Source organism: Cucurbita pepo, chromosome 7, assembly GCF_057944985.1.
Source record: "Cucurbita pepo subsp. pepo isolate OVF chromosome 7, ASM5794498v1, whole genome shotgun sequence".
Lineage (NCBI taxonomy): Eukaryota > Viridiplantae > Streptophyta > Magnoliopsida > Cucurbitales > Cucurbitaceae > Cucurbita > Cucurbita pepo.
This window is the reverse complement of record NC_141804.1, coordinates 2,124,992-2,152,577: the sequence shown is the minus strand read 5'-3', so window position 1 is coordinate 2,152,577 and position 27,586 is coordinate 2,124,992. Positions and strand designations below refer to the sequence as shown.

Below are 27,586 nucleotides of genomic sequence, written 5' to 3'. Positions count from 1 at the left end.
CATCACAATATTCTTTTAATTTCATGCTAACAAAATAATTTTTTTATTTTTAAATGGAAAAAACATTCGGAATAAAAAATAAATGGTCTTTTATTTTAAATGTAATAAAATAAAATAAATAATATTAATGTAATATAATTTTTTTTTTTAATTTTTAATTTTAATTTTAATTTTTTTTTTTTTACGATTTATCCTTAAACCCTAAAATACATAAAATTGGCGTTCGTCTCTGCAGCGCCAATTGTAGCAACATTCCGATGATGGGGAAGGTGGCGATGGGTGTGTGAGGTTGTCTGAGTGGGCAGCGAGAAGAAAAGTTCACCGTCCCAAGAAAACCACTCGCCGGCGAAGATGACTCTTCACTCCATTGTGATTCAGAAGCTACTAAGCACCAAAGCTCATGTCGGCCGGCAAGCTGCCACTCACCATTTCAAGTTATATACCTATGGATTTCGCAATCGAATGGCCATTATCGACTCCGATAAAACCCTAATCTGTATGCGCAATGCCTTGAACTTCATTGGCTCATTGGTCCGCCAGAAGGGGCGTTTCATGTTCGTCAATACCAATTGGCTTTTCGATGAAATTATTGAAGAAATGACGAAGAAGATTGGATGCTATAGCCCTAGCGCCGCTTCACTGTGGAAGATGAGTGGAATTCTCACTAATAGTGCAAGTCCTAAGAAGTTCAAGTCGAGGCATAAGAGGCTCTGTTTTGGACCAACTCAACCGCCCGATTGTTTGGTGGTTATTGATACGGAGAGGAAATCATCGGTGATTATGGAAGCAGATAGATTGCAGATTCCGATTGTGGCTCTTGTGGACTCGAGCATGCCATTGGAGATCTATAAGAGGATTGCTTATCCTATTCCGGCCAATGATTCAGTTCAATTTATCTATTTGTTCTGTAACTTGATAACGAAGACCTTCCTTTATGAACAGAAGCGCTTGGCTTCTACTAGTGCAGTTGCCGTCAAAGAAGACCTTCCCAAATCTCAACCAAGGTACAATTTTCAGTTATTTTTTAAACTCCTTTGAAGTCTTAGATTAATGAAAATTGAGACTTTCTGCATTATTTTTGCATCATTTGTAAGAGAGAAACTGGATCAAGTAGAGGAGCAGACCAAAAGCATTGATTTTCTGAAGAAAGAAGTGTTTCTTGTTCCATATGAGAGTTTGGCAACAGTGACAGATGGTAATATGTAGTTTTTGCTGCACAATTTAAAAAAATTTTACAGCATGGAAATGATATCACGTCTAATGATTCGATATTACTTATGTTGCAGACATTGCAAAAACTAAAAATCTTTTGGACAAGCTCGTTGTTTTGAAGTTCAATGGAGCTTTGGGCACATCAATGGGTTTTAATGGGCCCAAGTAAGCATCATTCTTAGTGCCTGAACTATATTCAATTAAGTGAACTTATTAAATTTGTATGGTTTTTGTGATTCAAATGTACACAATGTATATATAAGCTTATGTAGTTATTCTGTATTTTTTACATTGATGAACTCACAGTGATTGCGTTGTTCTTATCTTCAAAATTATCTTTCTATTGTACCTTATAATATGGGTGTGTCAATTTTAGTCTGCTTAAACTGCAAGGTGGAGTAAGATTCACGAACCACACCTGCTTTTCTTCATTAAATCAACTCTGGGATTTAACATCATCTTTAATCCTGTAATGGGTTGTAAAGAATACTGCAACTTGCACTAAATGAAATCGTATAAGTTAATTATATTATTCTCCATAGATATTTGGCTATAGCATACCAGCTCTTCTTGTACTGTATTTTCATGATGTTTTCTATAGGCATTAAACCTTCTCGATGATAAATCTGGAAGGTGGATGAGCAGGTTTGTTTGATATCTTAACTGGAAAATGTGTCTGGCTTGTGCAATTCCATCATTTTAACGTTGGAAAGTTCAATACTAATACTGGAAAATGGTCTATTATGCAGATCTGCACTCAAAGTTTGTGGTGATTCAACACCCATTGACTTATTTCTTGAGCAAATTGAGGTCAGTTTTTTCTCCAGTGCAACTAAGTGAGCCATTCTCATTGTGTCTACTTAATAACTAGCTGATAGGTGCTACCATTTTAATTTCAGTCCCTAAATGCCAAGTATGGATGCAATGTCCCATTGATGCTCTTGGATTCTTCTGAAACTCACGATGAGACATTGAAGGTGATATGTGATTCTATACCTTATAACTGTCTTCACTTGTATATACCTCAGAGTGTTCTAATTGTTATTCATAATCTGTAGGCCGTGGGAAAACATAAGAAGTCAAAAATTGATGTCCATTCTTTAATTCAGGTATATGAATCTAGAGCTTATTTATCAGCTTTATGTTATATGAACAGAAGTCTTATAGATTGAATTTGCGGTTAAAATATTGTTTTTTTATTCAGGGACAAAAGTTGCCACTGGACTCATCTCAAAAGCCAAGGGAAGATGATGATTTGTAAGTTCTACTCTGTTTTTGTAATTTTGCTTTTTCTTTCTAAGAATAAGAAACCGCTTTCTATAGTTCTCAAGAGCATCTCCTTACTGAGAAAACTTTGGAGTATGTTTTTTCTATTGTTCTTATGCTTCTCGGCTTGGGAGTAAACATTATCAGGGAACAAGAAAAAGAGAAACCAACTTGATTGGTGAACCAGGAGTGATTTCTTGGTGGGTGGGGGGATGAAAACTGCCATCTATGATTTATGTGTAATTGTCCAATTCTTCACATGTCATTTGGAATTTGTAATTTGTTCTATAATCTTCCATCAATTGGATACCTGCACTCTCTGGATAATTTGCAGAATTTTGCATATTCTTTGTTTCTAAGTCTGCATAATTTTTAAGATTACAGCTTTCCATTAAGAGAGAAGGTACAAGGGAAGATAATAGATAGGGGTGTGGGCTCTTTGGTATTGACTCTATCTACTAAAACGTGGTGCAGATAGATTGCAGATAAGAACAAATGGGTGCTTGTGTAATATTTTCTTATTTTTTATGTCATTAATGGAAAATTTCTCTCTTAATTATATGCCTACTCTTTTGTAAGTAATGCCTTAGACCAATGACCTCATGATATACACTTGGATAGGAAAATTGAAGAAGCTTCATGACTGTTTGTTTGGTCTGACGAGTATTACATTTTCTTTTGCACAAGTTTCTTATTTAAAAATTTTGGATAAGAATTAGAGTTCACATCTTTTTTTTTTTTTTTTTTTTTTTTTCCTGTGAAGGTATAATTCTGATCATGGCTCAGTTCTCCTTTCCTTACTGACTGGTGGAACTCTAGATGTATTATTGTCAAAGGTAAGAGTTTGCTTAATGTTAACCAACAGACAAATGTATTTTACTATCGGAGAGAGATGACAGGTGGAAACACACACATATTATATAGACCTTTCAAAAGCTGGGGAAAGAGGGTGTAAGGCCCCCAATTGTCAGGACATGCTAGGAGGCGCAATTGGGGAAATTCCTCTAATGTTGATTAGTAGCTTTTAGTGTGTGGTTTATTTTGGGGATTGTCTTTATATATTTGCTTGCTGCTTCTTTTGTAATTGCATGTTTTATCTTTGTAAAATAAACTGGTTAGTTAAAGAGAGTACCATCCTCTCAAAAGGCTGGATGTTGTCTGTTAACTTGCCCTTGAGGCTCTTTTGTGAAAGTTATATAATAGTTAGGGGATACCTTACAGATGGAAGAAGAGTGATTTGCTAGAAAGCGATTCTAACATCATTCTAATATATATATTGTTTTAACTTGTTTCTCAGGGTAAGGAGTTTGCCCTGGTGGTTGGCTCGGATAATGTGGCTGCTGTTATTGACCCACGTATCCTTGGTTGTGATCTTGATATCTGTAGTTTTTTAGTCATAATACTATGCTTATATTCTTTGAATTATGGTTTTCTTAACTGAAGGATTTAGAAATCTTAAATCATTTGATCCAAAATAAGATTGAATTCTGCATGGAGGTATGCAACGATATCACTATATACTATGATTCCTTAGTTCAACTCTTACACCTTTTCTTCTTATAGGTAACACCTACAGCAGCATTTGACATGAGTACCAGCACTTATTCAACTCCAGAGAAGTGTCAGGTTGGTACTCTGATGAAACAGTTCAATCTTTCACTGGTATCTATTGGAGTTCGATTGTGGTTTGGCATTTCTGTTATGATGAAACGATATATTAGATCATTGCACATTCTTGTATTCAGCCTTTTTCCTAGTTTCCACTTTCCAGTCTTGTGACATTTAAAAAAAAAAAAAAGTACATGCATATATATACATATACATGCATATATATACATATATATACATATATATATATATATATTGATGAGAAACCATTATATTTACAGAGCTAGATGTGGTAGGAAGTATAACCCCTCCATCTTTGGTACGGTAACTTGCATTGTTCTTAAAATAAATTGTTAGGGGATACTACTTGAGAAGAGCACAGTACCTTACCCTTATACTATGTCATGTGTTACAATGTGGACATGTTGAATCAAGGCAAATACTAATCTGAAGGCACACAATAAAAGGTCCCTTGAATAATTGGTTGTCCACAGTTTGCTGTCATCAGGTCAATGTCATCTTCCAGTAACTCAATAACAGTTAGTTGCAGATATCACTTTCAAGAAGGAAATTAGGTTCAATATAAGAGATGAAGCACTGATGTGAACCTTTCATATTAAATTACTCGCTAGAGCTTGGATCGTTGAGGATAAGATAGCCTTGCCCGAGTTCTTTTTAATTGCCTACGGCTCACCTCCTCTTGGTGGTGTTATACACACCAGAAACTTTTTTGTAAATATAGTCTTACTATGATCCTTTGCCACTGGATGGCTTCTTATTTTTGTACTTTTTGGGGGGTTCTCGACCCCTGGCTATTCATTTGACAATTGTATACATATATCCTCTGTCCTTTTTTTTTTTTTTTTTTTTTTAAAAGAAACTAATTATTGTGATATCTACATTAGTACTTAACTAGTGTTTATTTGGTTCTTGACAATGGGTTTGATGCACATTGTGTTTCTCAATGCAGTTTGCAGATATTGCTCTAAATTCAAGTCAGTCTGTAAGCAATCTCTTTCCATTCTCTTTTAGAATCTTATTGTTGAATTATTCATCCTCTTTTGTTTCCTTTTAAATTTATACTTTTTTGGTGCTGTTAGTTAGCTTGTTTTTGTAGTGGATCATTTTTTATTTGTCTAATAATTTGAAGTTTCTTTTTGTGTTAATCAACTGAAGCCAACGGACAAATTCAAATTTTCTGATATAAGAAACTTGTGAGTATGGACTTTCTTTATTTTTTTCCCCTGTTAGGCATTCCTGTATATGCACGTGACATCAGGTTTGTGCTATATTGTTCAGGTGGGTGAATTTGACCGCCACTAAGAGACTAGTGGATACAAATACACTAAAGATTGGGAACTCTTCATTTTCAGAGGTCATCTTTTGGCCATTCACTAGTAGACTCACTTTTTCATTTTAATCCTTGTAGAAGATACTGACGAAGTTACTTGTCTCATCAGGATGGAAACAGCGATCAAATGCTCAGGCAAAACACTGCAGTAGGCTCAATGATAAAGGTTTGTTTAAATTGTAGATTTTTATTTTGTTGTCACATTGTGAAATTTTTCTCATGCTGTACTTTTAACTTTTGAGACAGTTCTTTGATCAACCCATTGGGATTATTGTGCCACATTCTCGTTCACTACAACTGAGTTCAACGTCAGATTTACTTCTTTTACAGGTGAAGTGTATCTATGTGAACTTTCAGTTACTGTGTACTGGATATCGAATGAGAAAAAAACTCATCTTGTGAAAATAATAATTTTCAAATGTTTAAATTTTTGCAGTCAGATCTGTATACATCCAATGAAGGCCTAATGGTTCGAAATGCAGCTAGAGCTAACCCTGTAGATCCATCAATTGATTTAGGTTCTGAATTTGAAAAGGTAAAGTTTGTGAGTTACACTAGAATATGTGCTTAATATTATTCTAGATCTTGTGCTTATTCCTTCTTTCCCAGATTAATGATTTCCAAAGTCGATTCAAGGCCATCCCCAGCATTGTTGAGCTGGATAGCTTGACTGTAAGAGGTGATGTGTGGTTTGGGGAAGGTGTGACTATCAAGGTATTATACTCATTCCATCTATATGATTATACCCACATCGGCTTTGTCATGCCTCCTCTTGTGGAGAGTCTCCACAAGTAATGAACTATGTTTGATTTTTAAAACTCTGTTTTCTGAACTGGCATCACAATGACTTATAGGTAAAACTACAATTTTTCCCCATGGTTTGGAGAAATTTAGAATTTAGTCTCTATGGTTTTGAAATTAGAATTCGTCCCCTAGTTCAATAAAATTTCATAAATAGCCCATATCTTTAGAATATGAATATGTGACTGTTAAAAGACACCAACGAATCGTGAGTATGTGGCAGGATAACTAACTGCCATGTACTCAACCCGTTAATAACTTTTAATGGAAGAGGCTATTTAAGGTTTTATCAAATCATAGGGACGAAATTGTAACTTTAAAAACTATATGGACTAATTTCTCTCTTGAAACCATATGGACGAAGGTTGTAATTTAACCTAAATTATAAATCAAGGTGGTGTGTGCATGCCTTTGTGAGGTCCCAAGCTTGGAGAGCTAACTGTATGAAATGAACTCTTTTTTTTTTTAAATGGTACTGTGTGAAATGAACATGTACTAGTGACTCAAATGTAATGTCTATGTGAATGTATGATCTAAAGATTTACTGTTATGCCATCCATCATTATTTTTTCTTCTGTTAGCATTACTTAGCTTCATGATGGGTTTGGTTTTGAAGGGGAAAGTCAATATCGTTGCAAAACCAGGGATGAAGTTGGAAATCCCAGATGGTGCAGTACTTGAAAATCAGGTAAATACATCAAAATTCTGAATCATATTAAGTTGATTTTTCATCTACATTCACTCCTCGATTTTTTCACTTTTGAAATGAGTGCTTTGGTTTTCATCCAGGAGATCAACGATCCAGCAGATCTTAAATGAAGAAATTGTGTCTTGTTGAAGCGTAAAGCTTTCATAGAATAATGTTCTTTTTCTCATTGACAAACTTGTTTTGGAGCTCTCCCTTTGGGCCACAATTTTCTTCACTTCTAAAGAGTGGTATATAGGGGAGTTGTGGTACAGTAGGGGACAATTCTTTCTTTAGCAGAGACCCAAAAGGGTTGAAACACAAATTAGCTTATTAGCAAATAGATGCCACTCGGTAACTCTCCGGCTACAATAAATTAGCCTCGACTTTGTTTATTTGTGCTTGTTGGCACCACGAGAGATGACTCATCATAACAGGGAAATCAATTCAGATGAGCATACTTGTTTCTCCCCCAACATTTGTTAAATCATACTTCATCTCAAGCAGTATCCGATTCAGTCGGCGCCAAAGATCGAATCAAAACAGGTACTATTCTCCAAGAATTAGTAGTTTCTTTAACCTGTTTCTTTTTCTGGGAATAAGTTTGGATTCCAAGGATAGTTAGCCACATTTTCAGTGCTTATAAACATTTGGTCCAATTTATTTGATATTCAGCAAACTGGGTGACTTTTTTTTTCCTCCCCTTCTGTATGTTTCGCTTCATTTTCCTGTAAGTCTGTGAAATGTTGGTATCCTCCTACTAGTCATTGGAGTTTCTGCTGAGAACTTGTTTGTGGAAGTTTGAAGGTTTGTTTTTTAGGGTACGAAATGCTTTATGAAAGGGTAATTTACAATTTTTATCTGGGCATCGTCGGAACTGCAAATTATGGGTACGAAATGCTTTTAATACTAAAAAGAAATCTTTATCCTGTCCAGAAGTAAGAGATCACAAACACGCATGCCATATTTAAGTAATTTTTAGTACAAACATGTGGGGGTGGAAGGTTGACCTTTAACTTCAAAGAATGCTTCAATGGACACCATATGATGCTAAGTAATGCAAGAGCCCAAGTCTACTAGACATGTGGGGGTAGAAGGTTGACCTTTAACTTCAAAGAATGCTTCCATGGGTTAGTAGATATTGTTCTCTTTGAGTTTTTCCTGTTGGAATTTCGTTCAATGTTTTTAAAATGTGTCTACTAAGGAGTGATTTTCATACCCTTAATCCTTCATTTTCTTCTGACCGATGTTCTCTTCATCCGAACTCAATCTAACCAAAAAACCCAAAGAACTTGGGCAGACTGACTAAATTTTGGGAATATTTGGCCTATGATTCCAGCAGCATTGAGCATCTACTGTACAAATTATCTGTTCTCAACTCAATCTAACCAAAAAATCCAAAGAACTTGGGCAGACTAACTAAATTCTGGGAATATTTGGCCTATGATCCCAAAATCTGTGATGTAATTCTGGGAATATTTGGCTTATGATCCCAAAATTTGTGATGTCCCACATTGGTTGGGGAGGAGGGAGGAGAACAAACCACCATTGATGTCCCACATTGGTTGGGGAGGAGAACAAACCACCATAAACCACCATTGATGTCCCACGTTGGTTGGGGAGGAGAACACCATTTATAAGGGTGTTTGAGGAGAACAAACCACCATTTATAAGGGTGTGAAACACGGAAGAACAAACCACCAAGGGTGTGGAAACCTTCCCTTAGTAGACGCGTTTTAAGCCCGAAAGTAAAAGCCCAAAGAGGACAATATCTGCTAAGATTTGGATCGTTACAAATCCATACCTATCTTTGGGTGGAAGGGAAAAGTATGGTTTATGTTTAAATTTTTTAATCCATCTGTGTTCAAGCCTAACACCTCGACTATTCTCATGAGTCAAATCCATCACCCAAAAGAAGTTCGGTTTCAAAATCTACGAGTCTCGATGAGTTGAACAGTTAAGTAATATAATACCGGTGGAGTTGACAGCAATGAAACCATTCATGAAGCAGCCAATCTATTACATTATCGCGACACGAGTGCTTCACGAGTTCTGTCTTATATTATGAAGAAATGCAAGTCGGGTAAAGTTCGATGAAAACCAGAGATTGAGGAATGAAGATAACACCCAACGAACATCACATAGTTTAGTTTAACAGAAAGAACAAGTATCAAATGTTACAATGCGACAAGAGAAAGTAGAATATAAGCGTTTACTTCCTTTTTTTTTTTCTACTCGAACGCCCATTGATTCTCCCTACGAACTTCCTCCTCTTCCTCGGGTGTGAAGTCATTCTTGATGTTAAATGTCTTGCGGATCTCCTCAGGAGTCTTCCCCTTGATCATGTCAGCCACCGTCTGACAAGTCAAATCTAGCAAGCTCTTGATATTGAGATAGTTTGCAGCCTGCAAATGTCATGTAGGATTAGATTCTGACCATCACTATCCCCATATCACAAGTTAAGGGAATGAAAAGAAACGAAAAGTTACGGTGATGCCTCTACTTGGGGGAGCTTCAACCGTGTCGTCTAACAATATATACCAAGCACATCTTGTGTGCACCTCGACTATTCTCTCACCGAACAACCGTATGAAGTTACTATGGTTGTCAATGTAATTTACAAAACATAACAAGTAACATTAATCTATCAAGCCGATTGGTTCAGTAGAAAGCTTAATTTTTTAAGCTCTCAACGAAAACCATTAACATCTTCCAAAGGGATTTAGGTGGATTCAAGCTACTCATTTGTCAAAAAAGATGAGAAATAATTCAACTAAATACAACACAGAACCTATAAATTTCAGATAAACCAACACATATAAACACGCGCGCGCGTGCACACAGACATGAATGAATAACAGAGGATAATTATCATATGATTAGCAAGTTCGAAACGGGTAAATAAAAAATTTCGTTTAAATCTTATTAGGAAGGAACAAAAGTAGAAATAAAATCAATAAAACCAGGAAAGATCAAGATAAACTGGTAAGAGGAAAGAGATTCACCCATATCCCACTTGAAAATAAGCAATTGACATCGAATTACCTCAACTAAACTAATGTTACAGCCATAACCAAAACATAAAGATTGTATCGGATTAAACAGAAAACAAGTTGGAATGGCTATTGTTGGTGTACATGAATTTCATCACTCGATAAACAGGACATATACCGCGCATGTTTTAGTGTAACAATTCCAAACAAAGATTATATAAGGAATAAAGATTGCAGCCAAACGCCTAATACATCAAAAGCCTTCTCAATGACAAACATTTGTGAACCTCCCATACAAAGCCCTTATAAATCAATAAATAAACTCCCCTAGCGACTCCCGTTCTAAAATATAGCTATAGATGTCACATATAACAGCAGGCGGCCATCATGTTTCAGTAATTTTGCAATATCTTATTCACAATGTAAGATATCTGATTCAGGCATCATACCAAAACAGAAAACGTATTATGCAATCATAAGGTACGTAACGAAACAAGAACCGAAAGAACCTTACCCCAAATCTAAGCAGTATCCAAACCCTAGACCCGAAATTAACCACAAAAAGAGAACAATCGGAGGGCATAGATACAGAGGGGGAAAAAAAAAGGACAAAACACCAAGAAAATTTAGAAAGTATCATCCGCATACCAGAATGAGATCGAACAAGGTCGCCTGGTCGACTTTGACGAATTCGCTGTCCCAAGTCTTGAGGTCGTCCTCGACGGAGCCAGCACGATCCTCCGGCTTGGGAGACTCGACGTGCTTCTTGCAGTACTCGATAACCTTGGACAAGATCTTGCTGTTGACGTTAGGGAGGGGGATTCCACTATCGGCGCAATCGTCTTCAATCATGTGCTTGATCGTCTGTGACTCCAAGGCGACGGCTTCGTCAACCTCAAAGATCTCGCCATCGGAGCTCTTCAACGTGATCTTCCTCCCTGAAGACATGGTGCCGTATCTCCTTTCTCGAAGATTCGGTGAGGTCTGAAACCCAAAGAGAGAGAGAGAGAGAAAGAGAGAGAAAAAGAGAGAGTCGCGATTTGCTAAAGAGGACGAAAACCAAACGGTGACCACAAAATGGGTTTTCAAGTGCAAATTCCACCGATAACCACTTTTCTTAGCCTAAATTATATATATATATATATTTATTTATTTATTTATTTATTTATTTATTTTATTATAGGATTTTTATATATATTATAAATCCTTCATGTTTCATTCAAAAAAAATATATTTATTTTTCTAAATATTAAAATATAATATTCATTCTTTACTAAATATTTCAAAATTAACTGTTCGACGAAAAAATTAATGGTTTAGAATATTGCACTGGGTATTCACGTGACAACAACAATAAATTTGTTTAAAAGAATAAGAACGAGTCTTAAAGAAGAAGTCACGTGGTGTTTGTCATACTAGGTTTGATCGGTAAGTTAATTGAGACGGAGAGAATTTTATGTTAAGATTTATGCCATAAAACTTCGTAATTAATGTTTTATTTGTAATTAACATTTTCTATTGTATGAAAAAAGTTATTATCGTAATCTTGGCATGTGGTTGATATGAGAAGAGGATATGTTTAATAATAATCTAAAAGGCTCGCAAGTCTAAAAGGTCTATAATCTAAAAGTATAAGTTTAAGAATCTCGAGTAGAAAGATGAATATTGGTTTCTTAAGATAATTTAAGCGTTTCAAGGTGGCTTTCGATTATCTTGGATCGCCCATCAAACCCAAGATGACTCTAGGTTTCCACAAGGTTTAAGAATGTGAAATCTCACATCGGTTGAGAAAGAGAACGAAACATTCTTTATAAGAGTCCGAAAACCTTTTCCTAGCAGACACGTTTTAAAAACCTTAAGAGAAAGTCTCGAGGAGAATATTCTTTACAAATGTGTAGAAACCTCTCCCGCATACGCGTTTTAAAAATCTTGAGAGGAAGTCCAAAAGGAAAATCCAAAGGAGGACAATATCCGTTAGCGGTAGACTTGACCCAGATGAATACCGACTTCTTGAAATGCTCTACGATGATTTTGGATTATCCTGTCCATCAAACTTTGTCGGATTCCCACATGTTTAAAACCTCATCTAAAAAAAAATCAATTTCTTGAGGTATTCCTTTGCTTATGACGTGCATGAATGTAATATTGACATCCACACCCAAATGCTGGAAGGCACATATGGACCTTTCACAAGGACTAAGTTTAAGTCAGTTCTTTGCGCGGATCGACAAACTACAGCTCTCAAAATGATATTTCTTCATAAGATGGGTATCATATAGACCAGTTAGACCGAACGAGCAAGGCCATCATATAGGCATCGCCATCGGTCACATATGCAATTCCTGGCTTTACGTTGAATCTCTTACTCATGTTCAGTTTGATATATGATTCAATCTGAAAGTGATCTGTACCTGATGTGCCTCCATGAATCCCACCTAACTTCATTCCCCAACCTAATGCCTCTTCACTATTATTATCAGACATCGACACAGCCCATTGCACGTCATTCGGATTTGATTGCCTCACCTCAACCCAACCTCCAAGTCTGATCACTTCGTCGAGTTCCGACTCCAGCAGTACAGCCATAGATCCCCTTGAAATAGCTTTCCTCGACGCTGTTAACAAACATGAATCAGGTGTCTCAGCTGTTTCAGAAGATTCATGTCGACTCCCAAGACCGACTGAAATTGTAAGGGCTCCGAGATCGATGTGTTGGTTGCATAATTTTGGCGCTTGGAGAAGACCCAGTAGTGAGAGCTTTGTTCCTCTTGAGAATTGACACACCAGTTGTCCAAATGTACTAAAGCAACGCTGAATCCGACCAAAACTTGGTTGTATTTCCTCTGTTGAAATGAATTGAGCTAAGGAAGCAGTAACATTGGATCTTCTCACCGTTAAACCAATGGCGCCACCATTTGGCTGATCCAAAAGGGGTGGTCCAAAAGATGAAATGTCTGTAAGACCCTTTTCCTACCACATAGAAAAACCATATAGATTAAACTTCATGAATTATACGCCAACTAGAACATAGTATTCGATGGAAAGTACTCGAGAGCATTCACGAACATAACTAGTTGATTCGAATTGGTAACCGACACGAACATATAACTGTCTCAGGCAATATTTTACGCAACAAAAAGTACCACCATGTAATTTCAGTTCAAATTCAACGCCGATATTAGATATTAAATATTAGACGACAAGCATTCCTATAACATCAGATCATACAACAGAACTGTCAAGAGTTAGATTAATACTGATACCAAACTTTAATTTGAAAGGAATACTCATAAAAGAAAAAGAGAATGACCCAAAAAATTACAATGGCCTTTTCAATTTGAGCTATATTCACATTTGATCTTAGCAACTTCCATTCTGATGGAGGGAGATTACAAGAGAATCATATGATATATCTTTCATAGCCGTGATCTATTTCACCCTCTCTTTCTATCTTGAAAGGGGCACCTTTCGCTTGACTTTTGAGTTGTGAGTGCATGCGTCCACCACGGTCAAGGTTTTCATAGGTACCTTGTACGTAGTTAAGGTGAAGCTTTGTTTGGTCTTGATTCTAGACTAGACTTGAAATAACCCTATGACTGACCTAGCTCAAATTTGATGTTGCTCTTTCTCTCAATGAAAAAAAAAAAAAAGTCGGGCAATGTCTCAAACACCTTTACTCGCAAGAGAGAGAGGGGTATATCATCTCCTTCCAATCTTATATCAATCTAAACGGTAGATGTCAATCCATTTGCTAATTCTTGGATAGTCTACTTAAGGATTATGATAAAGGTTTTATGCTTGTGAGTGTCCAAAGGTAATCTAGTAAATGGAGTGGTTTACTCCATCCTAACTACATTAGGATGAAGGTTATTACCTCAACCTAAAAGTGCCCCACGAAATTTAATACTAATCTAGTAAACTCGTATAGAACTTGATACGCAAACAGTCATACTAACAATAGATAGAAAAACGTAATCGCAACTAAACATACCCGACAAGAAGGGCTTGCAACTGTAGCAACATCCCTACATCGAGCTCCAATAGGCGCTACAATTGCAGACATCCAATCTCTCACACTAGCCTTGTAAAGAACTTTAGATAGAGTAAGTTCACTTCCAGAGTCAACACCAAAATCCACCTTGGCTTTCTGATTGGCTACGAACTCTGCAACAAGAGAATCGTTTTCTCTTACAGTCGTTTCAAAAGTCAATCTCGAGTGAATTCCTGTTGAGATTCCAGCTCTACGAAGTGTTTTGAGGCTATGATTATCAATAACACTCATCAATAGTAATGCACCCAATATATCAACCTCTCCTCTTACATGAGTGCCATTTTCTTGCAATGGACTACTCCTCTGTGTATTGTTAAAGGATAGTACCTTCTCTACCTTTTCTTGTCTGTCTCTAAGTCTCATTAAATCTGAAAATGTTTCCCTTTGCAGCCGCTTCAGGATTTCAATCTGAAATAATGTACCAGCAAAGTTACCTAAATTGGCTACTTAAATTCGTTTTAGAATAAAACTGGTAGAACAAAACACCTTAATCGCCATGTAATTACCAGAGTCATTTACACTAATGTATAAAATTCCAAAGCCAATTGAGAATATTCATTAAAAATTTCAGCCAAAATGTTCATCAAGGACGGTCATAGGGCAACATGCAACAGTGTTAACACATAACCTTCTAACTTTGGAGACTCAAAGTTTCTGTACAGAATGAGCCAGTAAAATCGAAGTCATCCTACTCCAAACACAAGTGGAAATGGACAAATAGAAACTAAAAACAGTATCACAATTCATAGGAACAACGAGAACCACCATTTTCAGACGTGAAGAAACACATACTACGAGACTATAATACATGAACCATTACCGGACGGCGGCGAGATGATTGTTGGCGGCGACGAACTAAACCATCGAAGAAATTGTGGCTTGCGGTCCCGAAATCTTTTAATTTGTCGACGATCAATGTAATCGGCTCCATTTCGGGGAACCAGAAGATCAGTGATTGGACCGACCAGAAGTGTCGCCTATGATTCTCTCTTTAATCTTCAAGCAGCTGAATTCGATCTCAGCAAGCGCGTTGAAGCTCTGAATTTGAAGGACGGCGGCAACCGCAAGGTTAGCCGTCAATTAGGTCGCCGAAGATCACTAAAACGGGCATCTAATCAAGAATTTAAAAGACGTCAAAAAATAATATGACTTTTTCCTTTTTATTTATTTATTTTTATTTTTCTATTTATTAAATTTTTTTTTAGACAAGATCCACCCGTGACCTAGGACTGGCACACTACTGGATGTCTGACTCTGTACCATTTATAGGATCTCATAATATCATTTGTAACGGCCCAAGCTGACTCTCATACCATTTGTAACCGTCCAAGCTGGCTCTATACCATTTGTAATTATCAATGTGGGATCTCACAATCCACTTTTCTTGGAGCCTGACGTCTTTGTTGGCACACTGTTCGATGTCTGGGCCTGACACCATTTGTAACCATCCAAGCCCATGGCAGACAGATATTGTTCTCTTTGGGCTTTCTCTCCCGAGTTTTCCCCGTGTTAAAACGCATCTACTCGGGAGAGATTTTCACACCTATATAAGAAATAATGCTTCGTTTCCCTCTCCAACCGATATGGAATCTCACAATATCGACCACCTCCCGAGTCTTGGTACCATATCTCTCTGTATTTCTTTCTCTTCTCCTCCCAACGTCTCGACATATAATATTTTAATTATGTAATTATTTTTAAAGTTCGAAGCAATATCATCAAATTGTGCTTAATTTCCCGAAATGTTTGTACCAAGATTCGACTTATCACAATCGCACTTAGATGGCAGCGGACTTACGATTGTGCAGCACTCACTTCCCAGCAACAAGTGAGTTAAATCTATTCGTTCTTGCGTCGCCTACGGCCAAGCGACGTATGCTCGAGCCTCTAGCCCCGGTTCAAGAAGAAAGTTTTAGAAAACATGGGCAGAGAGATTTCGAAAGAGAGTTTTAAAAGCAAGATTCGAGAAATTGAAATTGATGTTATATGAGAAATATAGGCTAAAGGCAACAACAGCAGCTTACTGCATATAACTATCGGGTAGGGGGATACGACTGACGTTTTTAGTTTATGATTGAGTTTTATAGCATTTTCGTACGTATGCCTTATTTTCCATTATTGTAGTCAACAATGCTCGAGGACGGAGATGATTGACAACTCAAAGATATTTTTGAAACACTTTTAAAAATTAAAATGTATTTTAAAAATAAACAAATAAAACTTTTAATTAAATATTTTTATTAAAGTAATTTAGCTTATAAAATATAATATAATATATTTTAAAGAACACAAAAATAAAATTGAAGACTAGCCACGTGTCCTCATTTGTATTGATTATTGCATTACTCCAACTAAAGTGATGTGACAATTGAGGACTAGCCACGTGTCCTCATTTTTAATTTAATATTTATTAATTATATGCTTTTTGTTATTCTTGATAAAATTGAATTAATAATAACAATACATTAATAATTAATTCAAAAATCATTAATGTAAACAAAATGATAATACATATATAATTGAGAGAATTAAAGTTAAACATCCTTTTTTTGCCTTCAATTTTGTAATATTATTTTTATGAAAATTAAACTTTAATTGAACTATAGGAAATTAGAAATATATTTTTGAATGATCGGAGCGACGAGGTAGCTGTATGTAGCTTCGGTTGGATGAAAACTGTCCCAAAACACGAACTTGTTCGGATCGTTGCAGGTCTTCACGAATTTGTTACAAAGAAACGTCACCTCGATCTTCCCACTTCCACAACACCCTCTATCTGCAACGTCAAACCCTAAAATAATAACAATTACGAACATTTTCAGCTTTTCAAATCGTTCGGTTAAACTTGTGCTTAATTTGCTATTATTTTCAGTAGAATAGTCATACGAGCGTCTACACTAATTTTCAGTAGATGGAGAGGGAGAGATGATTGAATACCATATTTACGATAGTTTTGGATGACGTCAAGAAGAGGATTGTAAATATCCACGTAAACTAGTTTGCTGTTAGGCAGTGACGTTTGAAGTTGATTCAAAGCAGTGTGCAATTTTCCATTGAAGAGCTCTGCAGCAGCGTTGTACTCATTCACGCACACCCTTTCAATCCCGCCAGCCAAGGTTCTTTGCGAAGGCACACACCCTAACGGCGGTGCCCCGAAGAATCCGATTCTCCGCCCACCGGCTGCGTACAATTCCTTTAAAGAAAATAAAACGTTAAAATTTAGATGAAAAAGATAAGGTACTTGCATGTGATGAATGAAACAAAATGCATTTAATTAATTAATATTAAATCAAGCTCCCACCGGTAGATGTGGTCCTCTTTGGACTTTCCTCGCGTCTACTCGGGAAAGGTTTCCATACCCTTATAAGAAATGTTCCCCTCTCCAACCAATGTAGGATCTCACAATCCACTTCCCTTGGAGGCCCAGCATCCTCGCTGGCACGCCACCCGGTGTTGAGCTCTAATACCATTTGTAATAGTCCAAGCCCATTGCTAACCGATATTGTCTTCTTTGGGCTTTCCCTTTCGGGCTTTCACTCAAGGTTTTAAAACACGTCTACTAGGAAGAGGTTTCCACACCCTTATAAGGAACGTTCCCCTCTCCAACCAATGTAGGATCTCACAATCCACTTCCCTTGGAGGCCCAGCATCCTCGCTGGCACGCCACCCGGTGTCGAGCTCTAATACCATTTGTAATAGTCCAAGCCCATTGCTAACCGATATTGTCTTCTTTGGGCTTTCCCTTTCGGGCTTTCACTCAAGGTTTTAAAACACGTCTACTAGGAAGAGGTTTCCACACCCTTATAAGGAACGTTCCCCTCTCCAACCGATGTAGGATCTCACAATCCACTTCCCTTGGAGGCCCAACATCCTCGCTGGCACGCCACCCGGTGTCGAGCTCTAATACCATTTGTAACAGTCCAAGCCCATTGCTAACAGATATTGTCTTCTTTGAGCTTTCTCTTTTGGGCTTTCACTCAAGGTTTTAAAACATGTCTACTAGGAAGAGGTTTCCACACCCTTATAAGGAACGTTCCCCTCTCCAACCGATGTAAGATCTCACAATTCACTTCCCTTGGGGGTCCAGTGTCCTCGCTGGCACGCCGCCGGGTGTCTAACTCTAATACCGTTTGTAATAGCCCAAGCCCATCGCTAGAAGATATTGTCTTCTTTGGACTTTCCCTCTCGGCTTTCACTTAAGGTTTTAAAACGCATCTACTTGTAAGGAATGTTTCGTTCCACTCCATTGCACAGAAACTAAATATTTTTTAAATTAAAAAATAGAAATTGAACATAAATATGAAAGTCGAGAGACTAAACTTTGTACCTTAGCAAAAGCGGAAGCATACCGAGCCATGAAATCAGTGTACGAGTCGATATTGAAATGAATTTGCCTTATTCTTGCAAGATAAAATGTGTTGGCTATGTCGTTGCTTCCCGCCACCACCATGAACAAGCCATTGGCTATTATGAACTTTGCTCTTGCTACTCCCACTAGTTCTTCTAGCTTCTTTGAGTATTCCCTAAACATGCCTAATTGATCTTCAAGTGATATTGCTGGCTGAAAATTCAAGAACCCGTTTAGCTTATCATTCAAAATATCGTCCCGTGTTCAAAGTTTATTTGTTACCGCTAATCGAGAGGTCAGAGGATCAAATCCAGCACCACCAGAAGCAAAATTGACACCCGTAACTAGGTCTTCGGGCCGTAGACTCGGGTTAGCATACGGTGGTAAAAACTCTTTGATACCCAACGCATCAACTAACAAAAAACAAACAAAAAGAAACTGATAACATTGGTCCAAGCCACGTAACTGAAAAAAATTTGAGCCTCTACAATTTAATCGAACGAGGTTAGTTTAGACCTAGAAGGTCGGAGGGAACTCTGCCATTGGAAAATCGCCCGGTTGCCTGTTGATCGAGAAAATCCCTACCGTACGGCGGATAGTTGCACTTAGCTTGAGTGATGAGATTGTTATTGTTGCCTGTATCGACGATCGAATCCCCGAACACGAAAACCGCGGGGACCGAGTAACCGGGAGGAATGTTTATAGTAGCACTAGCTAGTTGAAGACAAAGGAAGAGCTTGAGTGCTATTGTGAAGTGGAGTAAAGGCATTGCTATTGTGTAGTTCAGCCATTATTCTGTGAAGGTATTTATATATGTATGAAGGGGTACGTATTTGTTTGGTGTGCCTTCCAAATTTAATGCTAATAATGAAAAGCCGGTGGAAACGTGGCAGATTTGGATTGGAACACAGCGTCTTTGTGGCCCACCGCTTCTATTTTTGTATTGGATATGGATCTATCGGGATTGACGGGGATTGAACCAGCAACTTTTGTCTTGATAGAACGGTGTTTTGACCGACTGAATTATAGTCTCGAGAACCATCAGGTAAGTTTCATATATTTTTCTAAACTTTGAAAATTTTCCGTTTATGCTTAACGCTAGCAGATATTGTCCTAAAACGCGTTTTAGAGAGGTTTCCACACCCTTGTAAGCCAACCGATGTGAGATCTCTCGATCCACCTTCCTTGGGAGTCAACGTCCTTCACCTCCCGTGGGGGTTGACTAATTGAACTACAGTCTCGAGAACTCTAATGTAAGGGTTTCCACACTCTTATAACAGATATTTTGTTCTTTTCTTCAATCGAGGTAAGATCATTTAATCCGTCTCCCTTGAGGGTTAGCGTCCTCCACCTCCCTTGGGGGTTTGACCAATTGAACTACCGTCTCGAGAACTCTAGTGTACGTGTTTCCACATTCTTATAAGGAATGTTTCATTCTCCTCTCCAACCGATGTGAGATCTCTCAATCCACTCCCTTTAGGGATCCAACGTCCTTGCTAGCACACCACTCGATGTCTGGCTCTGATCCATTTTTTACCATCCAAACCCACCGCCAGTAGATATTGTCCACTTTAACCCATCGTATCGCCGTCACCCTCACAGTTATAAAACACGTCTGTTAGGGAGAAGTTACTATGTTATCCTCTCCAAAGGAATGTTTTACTTTATTATTATTATTTATTTATTTATTTATGTTTATTATTTTTTTTTGGTAGAATATACTTTTAATATGTATCTCATTCTATTTATTATTTTCATTTAATATTCCCCCACCCCACTGTATTAACTAACACCAAACATGAAATAATAAATAAAAATTTAATATATTTAATAACTATTTTTTTTTAATAAAAAATTTGTGTTAAATTTCTTATATAATTTCTCTATAATAGTTTCGTATTTCGTAACAAAGTATTTAAACTATACACGAGTTGGACTGGAAAATTCTTTTGGCTGGTGACTTACGGGACCCGAAGAAGGGTTAAGTTGTGAACTCTATTCAAGTTATCACCGAACCAATTTGAAATTTCAAGTTGGTCTATTATTGAACTGTTGTGTTCGTGGTGGTTACGTGACCTTAAATAATTTGTGGTCTCACATTTATGAGATAATGAGTTGGCCCTTTCTCGTTTATGACATAGAAGATTTAATTCATATTATTATTTAAAGCGGTACCATCTTCCCTAGCTATTCAATAGTTATCAAACTTCATATAATCATGGCATGATCGATCAACGATCATGTCGTTAAGCGTTTGTTTGAAGTTATTAACTTGAACATGTATAAATTAGAGATTTACCAATATGAACATAGCTCAATTGATTTAAATACATATTCACTAACTAAGAGGTCAGATGTTCAAATTCTCTACCTTTATATGTCGTCGAATTCAAATAAAAAATGTTAGATGTTCAAGTTATAACTCGGGTTTCACGTGTTGAACTAAAGGAAGAGTAACTATCAGTCTTTGATCTTCCAACTTTGGATGCTTTTGGCGTCGTAGAGAAAGACAATATTTTGACTGTAGCCCATGTGGTAGGTTGGGCATTTAATTTAAAGTTTCCTTCTAGTTAATAAAAAAATACGCGTTTTTTTATAACTCTTTCGAAATTTTTAATGCAGTTTCTATTAGTGTTCATATGGATTCATAACGGTTTAGTTCGTAATGTTCAAATTTGATTTTAGATTGGTCATTGAAATTTGAAAATTAAAAATGATTCATAAATAGCTTTTAAGTAGAGTTGTCACACCGAGTAAAGAAGAAGATGCATGAATGAAACGAGACCATATCCGAATGAGAGAGATCTTGAGGATAGGATAGTTAAGAAAGACGTTAAAGAATTGAAAGTCACTATCTATACCAGCCATGTGCACTTTCCTTTTCGATGACTTAATCTTAGGAACTTCATGATTAAATGTGTTTTACTTGGAGCAATTCTATGTTGGGTGACCTCCTAGGAATTTGGACAAAACATCTTGGAAGAACTCGTGTTAGTTTGCCATGTGCACCTTCCTTTTCGGTGGCTTAATCATAGAAACTTCATATTTAAACGTGTTTTACTTGGAGCAATTCTATGTTGGGTGACATCCTATGAATTTCGTGTTTTACTTGGAGCAATTCTATGTTGGGTGACATCCTAGGAATTTTGTGTTTTATTTGGAGCAATTCTATTGGGTGACATCCTAGGAATTTCGTGTTTTACTTGGAGCAATTCTATGTTTGATGACATCCTAAAAATTTCGTGTTTTACTTGGAGCAATTCTATTGGGTGACCTCTTAGGAATTTCATGTCTTACTTGGAGCAATTCTATGTTGGGTGACCTCGTAGGAATTTCGTGTTTTACTTGGAGCAATTCTATTGGGTGACATCCTAGGAATTTCATGTTTTACTTGGAGCAATTCTATGTTGGGTGACATCCTAGGAATTTCATGTTTTACTTGGAGCCATTCTATGTTGGGTGACCTCCTAAGAATTTTTCTCGGATACATGTGAGCGAGGACAAAACATCTTGGAAGAATAACTCGTGTTAGTTTGTGGGAAAATAGGTAACCTAACTAATAGGTAAGGTAACTATGCTGCACACGAATGTCTGGGTAATTTGGGTAATTTTTTAAACTTTTTATTATATATATATATATATATATATATATATATTAATGCTACTTTGAACGTAAGTATGTTGAGAATGTGGGAGTAATTTTTCGTAATTTTTTTTTTTTAATTTGGAGATATTTTTGAAATAAAATAGAGTATATATATATATATATTTTATTAATTATTAATTATTAATGTATATATATATTTAAAAATTTAGAGAAATTTAGATATATATATATATATTAATTAATTATTAATGTACTCTAAATTAAATTAAGAGTTGAAAAAGGTAGGAAAAACAAAATCTTAATTTTTCCCGGTAAGCAACAGCCGATAGGCGAAAACCCAAGAACCAAATATCGAACTCGGGAGAATGATTTCCATTTGCTCTGCTAGAGCAATTCAAGCTGCACCTTCAATTCAGTTGTTTTTCCCTCGAAACCGTGGAAGAATCTCTTATGATGTTCTTCGAATCGCCACCAATCACTCTGCCAGATGCTCGGGTTCCGATGAGTGTGGTGATGAAACTCTTCCTGAACCGAGAACCAATTACGCCGGAATGAGACTGGAAGAGATTGTGGAGACAAAATCCGGTAAAGTTCGTCTTGATTCTTGGATATCCTGCCGCATCGACGGGATTAGTAGGGCTCGGGTGCAGTCCAGTATTAGGGCCGGACTGGTTTCAGTCAATGGCCGAGTTATCGATAAGGTAACGACGTTTGTAGCTTATACTCCTGAAGAACAGCTGCATTTATGACTCTTCGATTGTCTCTATGTTTTTCATTTGGCTTCTTTCAACCATATATTTTATGCTTGAGCAGGCTTCTCACAATGTTAGAGCTGGGGATAAGATTAATTGTACAATTTCGGAATTGCAGCCATTGAGAGCTGAACCGGAAGATATTGATTTGGATATAGTTTATGAAGATGAACATGTTTTAGTAGTAAACAAACCAGCGCACATGGTAATGATTCAATAGACGTTATGCCTCAAGTTCGATATTATATGCTTAGTAGCAAGGTTGTGTCTGAAATTTGTAAAACATTGTGATAGCGGTTTACTTTCTCCTTGATTCAGGTTGTTCATCCAGCTCCTGGGAATGCTACAGGAACACTAGTAAATGCCATTCTTAACCACTGCAGTCTCCCAATGGTTACAACGACAAATGAGGAACTTCTGTCAGACATGGATATTTCTGATGATGAGCTCAATTCCATTGAGATTTTATCTTCTAGAGTTTCTGAGGCACCTATTCGTCCCGGAATTGTGCATAGGATAGATAAAGGAACTAGTGGATTGCTTGTTGTTGCCAAGGTGATTTACTGTCCCTCCTTCAGCTTCCTTGCAGCTGCTTAACTCAAGATCAAAGCAAAACAATTCAAGTTTTGTGTTTCAAGAATTTGCAGCCCAATAGCTCCCTTTTTTGTCCCCTAACTATATCTAACTCCTACGTTTGTTGCATTTGAATATCAGGATGAACATGCCCACGCTCACTTATCTGCTCAATTCAAGCAACATTCTATTGAGAGAGTCTATATCAGTCTCACATGTGGAGTTCCACCCTCAACTGCTGGACGTATCGAGGTACCAATAGGCCGTGATCCGAATAATCGTATTCGCATGAGTGCAGTATCTAGAACAAATAACAATTCAAATGCAAAGTACGCTGCGAGTAGGTAATTACTTTTTCTTCGTCAATTATTATCATATGAAACACAATTATAAATCTACTGGTTCTTGAAATGCTGTCTTCCCCATGTTACTACCCTCATTTCATATTGGAGGTATTTTTTTTTTATAACTGTGTACAGACAGGGTCTTTTTTTGTATTCATTTCATCAGATTAATGAAATGGGTTCTGTTTCCTGTAAAAAAATCATCTACATATAAGGCCAGAACTAAAAAGTAAAGATAATATAATTGTCATCATCATAAATTTGGACAAGTAATATTTAGAAAGAAAACTCCACATTTCCGACAGACTGTTGGACAGATTGCTCAAACTCTTGGTTGGATTGGTTGTTTACATGAAGAGGTTAAGGTGGTGCTTCTAAAGACATTGTCATGTTGGTGGCTTAAAGGCAAAGCTAGGACTATTTGAAAGAATGCAACTTGAGCCATCCTTTGAATTATATAAATAGAAAGGAATAACATGATTTTTAAAGAGAGTAATAAAGCAGTAAGCTTTGGAGTAAATAAATAGAAAGGAATGATAGAATGTTCAAATAGAGTGGTAAAATTTTGGTTGGGTGACTGTATAGTACACTGCCTCCTCTTGTACCAAATTTCCATAAGAATTTTGATTGGGGTCCTGTACTCTTGTTATGGATCCCCCCTTGTGCTCTTCAGGAGGAGATGCCTCTTCTCCTTGCCCTTTTTTTGTATTCTCTTCTTCTGAAAAAAGATATATTCATCTCTCCCCCTCGAACTAGTTTGCGAGATACATCTCATCCAACAAAGTCATGCAAAATTTGGAAGAAGTAATCTCTGGGATTTTCATTTCCATCCTTGTCCCATCTCTCATTATGGTGACATCAATATGAATTTAAGGATTAGTGGAGAAAGATGTTCTGTTTTTTGTGTTTACCTTGTTATTTTTCGATTATAGAAACTATTTTAGTATTATTAAGCTTGGTCATTCATTATGCTAAGTTGAAATGGCGTACATTTCACAGGTACAAAGTTATTGAAAATTTAGCTCAAGGAGGTTTTTCATTGGTTGAGTGGAGATTAGAAACAGGCCGCACACATCAGGTGCGTATTGTAAACTTCTTGCTCCTTAAGCTGCTTCAGAGTGCAATGAATATATATTACAATCCATCTAACAATGCGTTTTCACCAATCACCATGTATGCACGTGCAAAGACATATAGATTCTTTTGTTTCAATAACATTTCTGTACGCTACTGCTTTTGTTTTCAAGTCATAGTGTGTGCATTCGTACGCTAAACAGTTTAATGAGTCAGAGTTACACCTTGAACGTACAAGCAGCCATATTTATCATGCCAAGTTTCAATTCTTTCCTCTTTCTGAAAATTGAAATGTAGTTTTTATCACCACTCAAATCTTAGGAGTGAATATTTGTGAAGTAGATCCGTGCACATGCGAAGTATATGGGAATACCCTTACTTGGAGATGAGGTCTATGGAGGTACCAAGAGCATGGCCATGTCGCTGCTTCGGACTAGAACATCATCTAGTTGTCACAGCCAACTTGTGCAACTTGTTTCCTCATTAGAGAGGCCTTGCCTTCATGCTCTAACTCTCGGGTTAGAAAATAAATTCTTAAGAGCTCATTTAGTTACATTCTTTCTTGTTCTCTAAAATAGCTTATAATTTTGGTTTCTTATTTCAAAGTTTTTAAAACTTGGAATTTCTATTTTTCTTCGCTAATAATTGTATGCTTAATATCAAAACATCTATGTGACATATATTTGGAATATCTTATTTAATTTTCAGTTAAAACTTCCACATTTTAAAAGAAAAATTTTAGAGAAAGATAAACAAGAATGATTGCCAATCACAGTCTTTAAACTAAAAAGAGAGTGCAAAAGCAAGAAATGTTAGAGAAATTTGTTTTTTTTAATTTCTTATGATAAAAGAGCCAGAAATAAGAAGTGAGAAACAAGAAACAAGATCGTAGTATGAGTCTTGGCTTGTTCTTTTCTTCTGTAAACAACTAATCCAAGATCACTGAACAATTTGTAGGTTTATACATCCTCACACAGGGAAGAACATACGATTTTCATGCCCACCCCCTACAGATTTTGCTGAAATTCTGGGTCAGCTTCGTCAAATTAGCACAAAAAAGGTATCTCTCAAGTATTGATGAATTCTGTTATCTTTTACTCAACCCAAGCTCTTTTCATGGTGATTAGTGGTTTTACGGATTTCGCATTTAATCCATAAAATAGAACAATATCGATCAAGAATGGTCAGGGGGCTACGATTTACACGCCCAACCTACTGTATGGATAACCTAGATAGCTAATACGCGCATTTGTGCCTCTTTTTTGGTCGCCTCCTTGACACGATAGTTAATACCATGTCTTTTCTATTTCCTAGCCATGTGGTACCTGCTTCTTTCGTTTGAATGTCTATTTTATAGGTCTACTTTCCTTTTGTACTTCATCTCTTATGAAGTCGACTGAACTAAATCAAGTTGTTTAATGAATAAGTGAGGATTTAGTCATACATAAAATATGTGTTAAAGTTTCAAATGGTTTTTTGAGATCCCCAGTTGTGGGGAACAAAACATTCCTTATAAAGGCGTGGAAACCTCTCCTTAGCAGACGCGTCTTAAAACCTTGAGGGGAAGCTCAGAAGGGAAAACCTAAAGAAGAAAATATCTGCTAGCGGTGGGCTTGGGCTTGGGCTGTTACAAATGGTATTAGAGCTAGTCACCGAGCGGTGTGTCAATAAGGACGCTGGCTCCCAAGGGGAGTGGATTGTGAGATCCCACATCGGTTGGAGAGGGGAACGAAACATTCCTTATATAGGAGGGGAAACCTCTTCCTAGCAGACGCGTTTTAAAACATTGAGGGGAAGATTAGAAGGGAAAGTCCAAAGAGGATAATATCGGCTAGTAGTGGACTTCGGCTGATACAAAAACATTGGAGACATGATAGATATAATATAATAACTAAAGAGCAGACAGAACATAAAAGTCTTTCTTCCGCTTGCATCTAATATGTAATATGAATATAGACACTTTATTTTATCCCATTTATAGGTATTCCAGATAATCTATACAAAAGATATAAAGATTATACTGGAAACAAATTCCCTGAAAAATATTGAACTCTACATCATCAGGAAGTTTCATATCATATCTCATTGTTTAATCTCTTGTAGTCCTAATACATAGTACACATTGAAATAATTTTGAGATTTACAACCACATTAGCTAATGAACAATGGTTGCTGCCATAGAATCTAGGCGGGAGAGGTGGTTTTTGCGGTGTATCAATTTAACCATTAACAGAGTGTTTGTGATTAAAATTGCAGGTTACCAAATCTTAATTGGGATCCTTCAGTATCTGGCATACACACTCAGCGTCAAACGACTCGGGCATGGAAGACCGAGAAGGTACATTTGGCCCTAATATACGACCATTTAAGTTGGGACGTTTGGAAAATAAATTGAAGTTTTTGGTAAATGACATATTTTTGGTTGGTGTTCTTGGAAATTCAACACTGCTAATTTGATCTGATATGAACAGGGAATGTTCCTAAACTCAATATCCCAATATCGAAATCGAGGCATAGCAGCACGCAACAATGACATTAGAAATGGAAACGACACACCGTATCCGTACTCTTGATGGTGCTTCTACGGTCGAGATGATCGTTGCTTGTGTTGAACATTCGCCTAATCGCCATGTCCAATGGAACCTCATGTTTCACTTAATATTGATGGTAAGCCAGCCACCATTGCTATTAATCCATAGGAATGTAGTTGAATATAAATCATCATTCAATTGGAAATATATTTGAAAGACATGATTGCAGTAAATTGGGACTCCCTTGTGTGAATTCAAATTAGGCGTTTTGAACATTACAAGTTACGACATCCCTTTGTAAGGTTGTTTATCTTGGGGTTTAGGGATTAGGGTATGAAATGTTTTTCTCCGTGGAAAGATTCAAAATTTATGACATCTTAGTCGAGGTTA

At 36.9% G+C, this 27,586-nt stretch overlaps 5 protein-coding genes across 6 annotated transcripts; 2 read left to right on the top strand and 3 right to left on the bottom strand.

Moving 5' to 3' along the window:
* The first annotated feature begins 207 nt into the window (after positions 1–207).
* On the top strand, positions 208–7,620 carry LOC111798657 (UTP--glucose-1-phosphate uridylyltransferase). The gene is made up of 20 exons (XM_023681945.2): positions 208–1,004; positions 1,095–1,195; positions 1,287–1,377; positions 1,962–2,022; positions 2,112–2,189; positions 2,271–2,321; positions 2,417–2,469; positions 3,242–3,314; positions 3,776–3,833; positions 3,929–3,975; positions 4,042–4,104; positions 5,057–5,089; positions 5,263–5,300; positions 5,386–5,461; positions 5,547–5,603; positions 5,684–5,767; positions 5,874–5,972; positions 6,047–6,151; positions 6,855–6,926; positions 7,028–7,620. Exons 1-20 carry the CDS (start codon positions 352–354, stop codon positions 7,055–7,057), a joined length of 1,923 nt encoding a protein of 640 aa, XP_023537713.2. The 5' UTR covers positions 208–351; the 3' UTR covers positions 7,058–7,620.
* Positions 7,621–8,904: 1,284 nt separating this feature from the next.
* LOC111799070 (SKP1-like protein 1B) lies at positions 8,905–11,003 on the bottom strand. The gene is made up of 2 exons (XM_023682466.2): positions 10,565–11,003; positions 8,905–9,328 (listed from the first exon to the last, which is right to left on the bottom strand). Exons 1-2 carry the CDS (start codon positions 10,862–10,864, stop codon positions 9,155–9,157), a joined length of 474 nt encoding a protein of 157 aa, XP_023538234.1. The 5' UTR covers positions 10,865–11,003; the 3' UTR covers positions 8,905–9,154.
* Positions 11,004–12,004: 1,001 nt separating this feature from the next.
* On the bottom strand, positions 12,005–15,082 carry LOC111798109 (uncharacterized). The gene is made up of 3 exons (XM_023681081.2): positions 14,788–15,082; positions 13,908–14,375; positions 12,005–12,886 (listed from the first exon to the last, which is right to left on the bottom strand). The coding sequence occupies exons 1-3, from the start codon at positions 14,896–14,898 to the stop codon at positions 12,188–12,190; spliced, it is 1,278 nt and encodes a 425-aa protein (XP_023536849.2). The 5' UTR covers positions 14,899–15,082; the 3' UTR covers positions 12,005–12,187.
* Positions 15,083–16,432: 1,350 nt separating this feature from the next.
* LOC111798991 (GDSL esterase/lipase EXL3) lies at positions 16,433–19,100 on the bottom strand. The gene is made up of 5 exons (XM_023682366.2): positions 18,832–19,100; positions 18,598–18,728; positions 18,295–18,528; positions 16,905–17,160; positions 16,433–16,758 (listed from the first exon to the last, which is right to left on the bottom strand). Exons 1-5 carry the CDS (start codon positions 19,082–19,084, stop codon positions 16,568–16,570), a joined length of 1,065 nt encoding a protein of 354 aa, XP_023538134.2. The 5' UTR covers positions 19,085–19,100; the 3' UTR covers positions 16,433–16,567.
* A 3,094-nt stretch (positions 19,101–22,194) lies between these two features.
* LOC111799287 (Pseudouridine synthase family protein) lies at positions 22,195–27,438 on the top strand. 2 transcript variants are annotated; one of them, XM_023682770.2, is made up of 9 exons: positions 22,195–22,623; positions 22,736–22,879; positions 22,993–23,229; positions 23,389–23,591; positions 24,591–24,669; positions 25,008–25,183; positions 25,623–25,725; positions 26,922–27,003; positions 27,137–27,438. In XM_023682770.2, the coding sequence occupies exons 1-8, from the start codon at positions 22,288–22,290 to the stop codon at positions 26,934–26,936; spliced, it is 1,293 nt and encodes a 430-aa protein (XP_023538538.2). In that variant the 5' UTR covers positions 22,195–22,287; the 3' UTR covers positions 26,937–27,003; positions 27,137–27,438. The 2 variants fall into 2 exon arrangements, with proteins under 2 accessions (XP_023538538.2, XP_086981828.1); XM_087125702.1 differs by lacking the exons at positions 25,623–25,725; positions 26,922–27,003; positions 27,137–27,438 and having other exon boundaries at positions 24,987–25,126.
* The last annotated feature ends 148 nt before the right edge of the window (positions 27,439–27,586 follow it).

Bases quoted from the DNA above. Each gene is read 5' to 3' on its own strand.
- LOC111798991 (XM_023682366.2), bottom strand. From the start codon at position 19,084: ATGCCTTTACTCCACTTCACAATAGCACTCAAGCTCTTCCTTTGTCTT. The intron at 18,529-18,597 runs GTAACAAATAAA...TTGAATTTTCAG, and splicing joins CTCTGACCTCTCGATTAGCG to CCAGCAATATCACTTGAAGA. The intron at 17,161-18,294 runs GTACAAAGTTTA...TTTTCTTTAAAG, and splicing joins ATGCTTCCGCTTTTGCTAAG to GAATTGTACGCAGCCGGTGG.
- LOC111798657 (XM_023681945.2), top strand. From the start codon at position 352: ATGACTCTTCACTCCATTGTGATTCAGAAGCTACTAAGCACCAAAGCT. The intron at 5,604-5,683 runs GTTTGTTTAAAT...CTTTTGAGACAG, and splicing joins CAGTAGGCTCAATGATAAAG to TTCTTTGATCAACCCATTGG. The intron at 6,152-6,854 runs GTATTATACTCA...TTGGTTTTGAAG, and splicing joins GGGAAGGTGTGACTATCAAG to GGGAAAGTCAATATCGTTGC.
- LOC111798109 (XM_023681081.2), bottom strand. From the start codon at position 14,898: ATGGAGCCGATTACATTGATCGTCGACAAATTAAAAGATTTCGGGACC. The intron at 14,376-14,787 runs GTAATGGTTCAT...ACATTATTTCAG, and splicing joins AATCATCTCGCCGCCGTCCG to ATTGAAATCCTGAAGCGGCT. The intron at 12,887-13,907 runs GTATGTTTAGTT...TCTATGTGGTAG, and splicing joins TTGCAAGCCCTTCTTGTCGG to GAAAAGGGTCTTACAGACAT.
- LOC111799070 (XM_023682466.2), bottom strand. From the start codon at position 10,864: ATGTCTTCAGGGAGGAAGATCACGTTGAAGAGCTCCGATGGCGAGATC. The intron at 9,329-10,564 runs GTATGCGGATGA...TGACATTTGCAG, and splicing joins CCTTGTTCGATCTCATTCTG to GCTGCAAACTATCTCAATAT.
- LOC111799287 (XM_023682770.2), top strand. From the start codon at position 22,288: ATGATTTCCATTTGCTCTGCTAGAGCAATTCAAGCTGCACCTTCAATT. The intron at 23,592-24,590 runs GTAATTACTTTT...TACATTTCACAG, and splicing joins GCAAAGTACGCTGCGAGTAG to GTACAAAGTTATTGAAAATT. The intron at 25,184-25,622 runs GTTAGAAAATAA...AACAATTTGTAG, and splicing joins CTTCATGCTCTAACTCTCGG to GTTTATACATCCTCACACAG.